General features: G+C 63.0%; 1 protein-coding gene across 1 annotated transcript in view; it reads right to left on the bottom strand.

Moving 5' to 3' along the window:
• Positions 1–1,954: 1,954 nt before the first annotated feature.
• LASP1 (LIM and SH3 protein 1) overlaps positions 1,955–6,019 on the bottom strand; it is a 31,049-nt gene continuing 26,984 nt past the window's right edge. Inside the window, exons 5-7 of the mRNA XM_083809483.1 lie at positions 5,169–5,325; positions 4,910–5,010; positions 1,955–4,592 (exon numbers count right to left, since the gene is read on the bottom strand). Coding sequence (XP_083665609.1) covers positions 4,419–4,592; positions 4,910–5,010; positions 5,169–5,325 — 432 coding nt within the window. The 3' untranslated portion in view covers positions 1,955–4,418. The remainder of the gene's footprint in view (positions 4,593–4,909; positions 5,011–5,168; positions 5,326–6,019) is intronic.

The raw sequence follows: 6,019 nt of genomic DNA, 5'->3' as shown, positions 1-6,019 counted from the left end.
TGTTTATGGGGGGGCACCAAGACCCCCCCAGCTCCCCTACAATGATGCAACCGGGATCGCTCCTTGCGTCTCCCCAGCGCTGTTCCGTTTCTCCCCCTCGTGGGGACAAAAGCCGCGGGCCCGCGTTGCAGGAGGGGAGGGAGCGCGGCGTTTCCGCGCGGGAAGGGGCCGAGGAGCCCCCGCAGGGAGCAAGCAGCGGCCGCGCAATGGCCGGCGCGTTGTGGCCTGCCTCGAAACCCACCGCCGGTGCCCTCCTGCCAGCACCCAGCAGGAAAAGGCTGCACTGGGGCCGTCAGCCCGGCTGCTGCAGCCAGGCGGGGGGAGCAGCAGCCAACGGCAATAATAAATAAATTATAACCCTCCTCCCCTCTCCCCCCAGCCACGTCCCTCCCCAGGAATCAAAGCCTGGCCGGACGAGAGTCGCAGACGTCTCACCTGCGCCGCGCGCTGCTCGCCAGGCTGATGCTGAGCCGCCTCTCCCCCGGCATCGCTCTACAGCATGTAAATGATGTAGGAGAGGATCACCAGGCCGACGATGGCAAAGAACATCAGGATGAAAATATCCAGCATGGTGAGCGAGCAGCCGGCGGGGCGGGGGCTGCCGGGGCTTCCTGCTGGGCGCAGCAGCACGGGGATGCTCGGCACAGCCGCGGCTGTTGCTCGCCGGCCCTGGCCCCGCTCGGGATGGGGATGACGCCGAGCCGACTGAGCCGCTCGCCAGAAGCCAGGCGGATGATAAAGGGATGAACGCGCGCGGTCAGATGGGGCTTTCAGCCTTGTACGGGTGGAGGAGCGCTCACGCAGCGCGCACCGGGCTCCCTGGAGGCACCAGCTGCCTGCAGCGGGATTGTTTTGCCCCTGCTTTTTTTCTGCCCAAACTGCTGCTTCGTTTCCGGGGGTGCCAATGGGAATGTGACCGAAAGGGCCCAGACTTTGGGGGACAGAGCGACAATGAGCCTCCTTCTCCCAAAGCTGACGTCGATTGCCTGGGAGTGCTCTGAGCGCTCACCTTTTGGAGCCCAGCACCCCCGGGCCAGGAGGCTGTAGCATCCTTGTAGCATCCTTTGCTCCGTGTCTGAACACCTGCGTCGGTGCTGTTTTAAGCGATGTGGCTGCCAGTGAGCAGCAACAGCCACGGAGCCTTGTTTTTATTTTTTCATCTCGTGCTGTGGATGCGAATAGCATCCTTCACTCACCTTCAAGGTTTTTTTTTTTTTCCTCCCATGACTAAACACTGGGGCTGTTGAAAACCCCACCTTGGGAGGCTGCAGCAGCTGAGCTGAGCCATCGCCAGCTGCTCCTGTGTATGGAGCCTGGCGGAGCCGGGGGGGACCCAGCGCCACGTCCCCAGCCGGGCTCAGCCCTTCCACCCCAGCGGGGGCTTTCCCCTCCGTGGGGAAGGGGCTGGGGACGGCCTGCAGACCGCGTCCTGCAGCTTCCCCAGGAGGGCAGGAGAAGTCGGGACGCGGTGCCGGCACCGTGCTGCCCACAGGGGAGCCGTTTGCCCCCAGGTCGGGTCTCTGGGCTGAACCCAAGGAGATCCTAAACCCACGTTGTAATGGGGCACTCGGCCTCTGACGGCAAGACCCCAAAATGGGCTGGCCACTGGGGAGGCATCACTGCACCTCTGCCCCCCGAGGGTTTCTCCACACTCCCCTGACAGCAATAGCAAGGGAATGTTGCCTTTGTGGGTCCCCGTTGTGGCCCTGGGTGCTCTCCGGGTGGCTTCTGACTGTCCCTATGCCCAGGGAGCCCCCCCCAAACATCAAGCACACGCCTGGCCTCAAGGAGCTGCGCCCAGCGACAGCGGCGTTCCCACCCCAGCCAGGCAGAGACAAGGACCCCGGCACCCGCAGCCTTCCCCTGCCCCAAGCCCCCCCCCGTGTCCCAGGGGAGCAAGAGAACGGATGGAAAACGGACAGAAAAGCAACCACAATTAAACTCCAGCACAATCGGCAGGTAAAAATTATACTTTTATTTTTGAGTAAACCAGGAAGGAGAATCAATTGGTTTGTTCCATTTGACAGTTTGGTTAAAAAGGCCAAATAATGTTTTATTCATGGATGCTCAACCCGAGGGGAAGGAGTACACAAGGACAAACCCCAATCAAGCAACGGATCCGGAAGAAAACACGTTCTAAGCTCAGCACCGAGATGCAACCGGGGAAGCAAAGATGGATGAGGTCTATTTTACACATGATGAGAAGCAATTTAGCTTTTAATTTTTTTTTTTATTCATTTTATTTATTTATTTATTTTAAATACAGGTTTAGGTGCTTTTCAGCTATGAAAAAAGGCAAAAAAGTGCATAAGTTGAGAGAAAAGGCAGAAATCAAGCAGTAAGAGGTTTGTTTCCCATGGCTGGGGAGAAGGGGCAGGGCAGGGGCAGGGAGACTTAGGACAATGGTTTCCAGGTAGCATTAAAAAAAGGTCTGTATACCAAAACGTAATCACCTGTGTTATTTGGTCCATTAAAAAACGGTTTATTCACATTGACACTCCCCCCCCATTCCCAGACAAGAACGTGATTAAGAACAGGGTGAGCAGGGAGAGACGCGGGCTCCTCCGCCCCCGCCGCCCCCTCTCCCCTACCCTCGGGCTCGCTCGTTTTAGCACCGACCGGGATTCCCATCCCATGAAGCCCACCCCGGCTGCCCCTGGGGTCCCCGAAGGGATGGATGGCAGTGCCAGGAACCCCGGCCACGCTTCTCCTCCCGTTGCAGCCGGCTGGGAAACGAGCCAGGAGCAAGATGCTCGCCTCTCCCCGCTCACACCCTGCTGGGGGTCTCTGGCCCCGCTGTGCCCCAAACCCCATCTCCGGTCACCCCAACCCTGCAACCCTGTGTGCTTTGAGAAAGGGGACTGCAAGCAGGAGGCACGGGGTCGTCTCCCACTCCGTGAGGCCATCCCCAGGGACGTGGCCCCAGACGGAGCCAAGGAATGTCTGAACTCAGCCATTTTGGTCCCTCGAGTCCCTCGGGGCAGGAGCTCCTCGCTCCTCCCTCCCTGCGCGCACGCTTCCAGTTATACCCGTCCCTGCTCAGCCCAGGACCTCCGCAGCCCAAGGGAGAAGGGGACGAGGATGTGCTTTGAAATTTTGGTCCGTGATGCGATCCCAAGTCAGTGGTGGCCCCAAAAGCCACCACCGCTGGGGACCAGTGAGAGGTGGGGACGGCGTGGGGGTCTGGGGTGCCAAACCCGTCTCTGCCTCTGCCACTCAGGGCTGGGCCGCCGGGGGGGACAGTCCCCAGGATGCTCCCCAGCACGGTGGCAGAGGGGGAAGATCTTTCACGCTCGGCCCAGAAGAGGCACAGGGATGGGGGCTGATCCTGCTGCCTCCCCAGACCATCTGCCCAGCGGGTGGAGGGCTCAGGAGGGTCCCAAAAGCCCCGCAGCAGCAAAAGGAAAGCAGGAAGGGTCCGGGTGGCTCTGGGGAACGACCACTGCTGACAGAGGAAGAGGCTGCCCCCGGCACGCGGGGCCCCAAAGGAGAAATAGGGAGCCACAGGGGGGACACGAGGCCCGGGTGGCGCGGTGCTGCCAGCACGGCCCGGCCCCGTGGCAGCCCCCGGAGCCCTGCGGTTCCCCGGCCCCTGCAGCAGCTCGGCCCCTGCTCGGCCCCGTGGGGCCCGGAGGAAGGGGGGAGCTGGGACAAGGCAGCCAGGCCCCGAGGCAGGAGCAGCGCCCAGGGCTGGCCAGAGCAGCCGCTCTGAATCCCAAGAAAGACAGAACTCGTTTACGACTTTAACCGCAAACGTTCTTCTGGTTTGCAACGTTGTGAGGACTGAAGAGAGAGAAGGCTGGATGGAAACACCAAACCGGAGCTGGGAGAAGCAACGGGGCGAGCCAGAGCAAGAGCAGCACAGGGTGGAGGCTGCCAGCTCATCTCCCCCCCGTCAGCCCTCAGAACGAGCATCCCTCCCTGCCCTTCTCCCTGCCCGGCCCGTCCTGGTGCGAGGTGGGGGGATTTGGTCCCAGCAGAGGATCTGCTCCTCCCTCTGCACCAGCTCCCAGCAACTTGGCTGCTTCCCCCAGCCAGTAACTGCCCGAGCACCTGGGAGAGGGGCCCCGGCTGGCATGGGTGCCCCGGCCCCTCCGGAAGGCTAGAGAGGGGGGAGACTGAGGGAGAAGGAAAGCGACGGCCGTTTGGTCTCCTGAGCCCCCAACATCCCTTGCAGACAGTCCCTCAGTCCCGACAGAGCGAGAACAAAGCTAAATTGGCAAGAGAAACCAGAGGCGGCTGCAGAAACACAAAGAAACCGAGATGTCAGCCCGCGGCTCCGGCGGGCAGCGGCAGAGCACGCTGGAGAAGGGGTGCTGGGTGGGAGGGAGGGAGACGCACACACACACACACACTGGGGCTGGCGCGGGCGGGGGGCTCGGCGAGGGGGGGCCGCGCGCCCCGTCCCCTCCCGCGGCTCAGATGGCCTCCACGTAGTTGGCGGGGAGCATGCCCGTGTCGCCCGTGCGCTCCACCGTGCCGTACATCCACCCGTCATCGATCTGCTGCACGTTGATGATGGTGTCGCCGTCCTGGAAGGAGACCTCGTCTTCGTCGGCTGCGTTGTAGTCGTAGACAGCGCGGAAACGCTTCTGTGGGAGAGAGAGGTCAGTGGGCACGGGGCTGGCTCCTGGAGGGTCCCAGGGCACGGAGTCCCACCGAGCCCCCGCGGGAGCTGTGCCGGACCCAGGAGGTCCTCACTGGGCACCACCGAGGGATGCTGGTGCCAGGAAGAGCCACGGCAAGCAGGAGCCTGGCACCCAGCACGGCACCTACGGGCACCTTCCAAACTGCTCCTCCCCAGCACAGCCTGCGGGCACGGGGAGCAGCTTCCCAGCAGCAACCCCTGACCCTCAGGGGATGGGAAGCGGTGGCAGGGTGGGCGCTGTGGAGCCTGGGCTGTACTCACCCCCCCTCCAGAAGGAGCGTTGCGCTGCGTAGAGGCTGGTGCCGCGGGCTCCTTGTAGCCGTAGGACTGAGACGACATCTGCTGCTGCTGCTGCTGGTAGACTGGGAAGGAAGGATTGGGGCTGTCAGCCAGAGCTGCGGCTGGGCGCTGGGGCTCAGGGGGCACACAAAGCCCCCTGCGAGGGAGTACAAGGCTCTAGCAGCCGACGGGGCTGGCGCAGAGCAGAGCTGCCAGCCCTTCCTGGAGCCCTGCGCCCTACCTGGGTTGCTGGGCTGGACGTGATGAGACGGCTGCTGCTGCTGCTCCGTGGGTCTCCGGTAATTGGTGCTTTCCTGGGAGTTCCTGCGCTCCATCTCGGCACCCTCGCTGGGGCTGGGGCCCATCCTGCTCCTCTCAAACTCTTCATGGTACTTTATCTGCAGGGGCAGAAGAGAAAGAAGAGGTCAGAGCGCAGCCTGGGCAGCTCTGCAGTGCTGCCCCTGTGCTGGCCTCGGTCCCCCAGGGACGGCGGCAGTTCCTGCAGCCCTTTGGTGCCAGGGGCGTCCTTCAGCTGCTCGCAGCTCGCTGCTGTTTGCCTCCGAGGGCAGCACGGCTGCACGAGCACCGTGGCTGGGTCAGCCTGAGCGCAGCGCTCCTCCTCGCCCCGACCGCAGCAGCAGGCGGAGAATCGCCCGGAGGGGGACGTGCGCCAAGGTCTGCGGGGAGGAGCAGGCGGTCTGAGACACCAGGAGAGTCGTCCTCTGTGCCCAGAGAAAGGAGGTTTCAGGATCCCGTGGGTGGGATACATCAAGTTTTCAGGCGTGGGTGAGATTCAGGACCAGGCTCCCAAGCCCCCACACCGCAGGAGCGTGGAGCTTTAGGAATTCCACTCCGCACACACCGAGTCAGGTGTGCAAACCCCCAACCCACAGCCAGGTGCAGGCGGTGGCGTGGAGGTACCACTCCTACCCACTACCTGCTCCCAGATGTCTCTAACTGAAATACCCCAGGCTTTCCCACTGCAGGAGACCCAGCAGGAGGCCCAGCAGGTCCCACCAGCTGCACCTCACCAAACCCTCCCGGCAGCCAGCACGGCGGGCAGGAGGAAAGGGTTAACCCAAGGGCCTGGGC

Source organism: Anser anser (genome assembly GCF_964211835.1).
Source record: "Anser anser genome assembly, chromosome: 23".
NCBI lineage: Eukaryota > Metazoa > Chordata > Aves > Anseriformes > Anatidae > Anser > Anser anser.
This window is presented reverse-complemented; position numbering and strand designations above follow the sequence as displayed.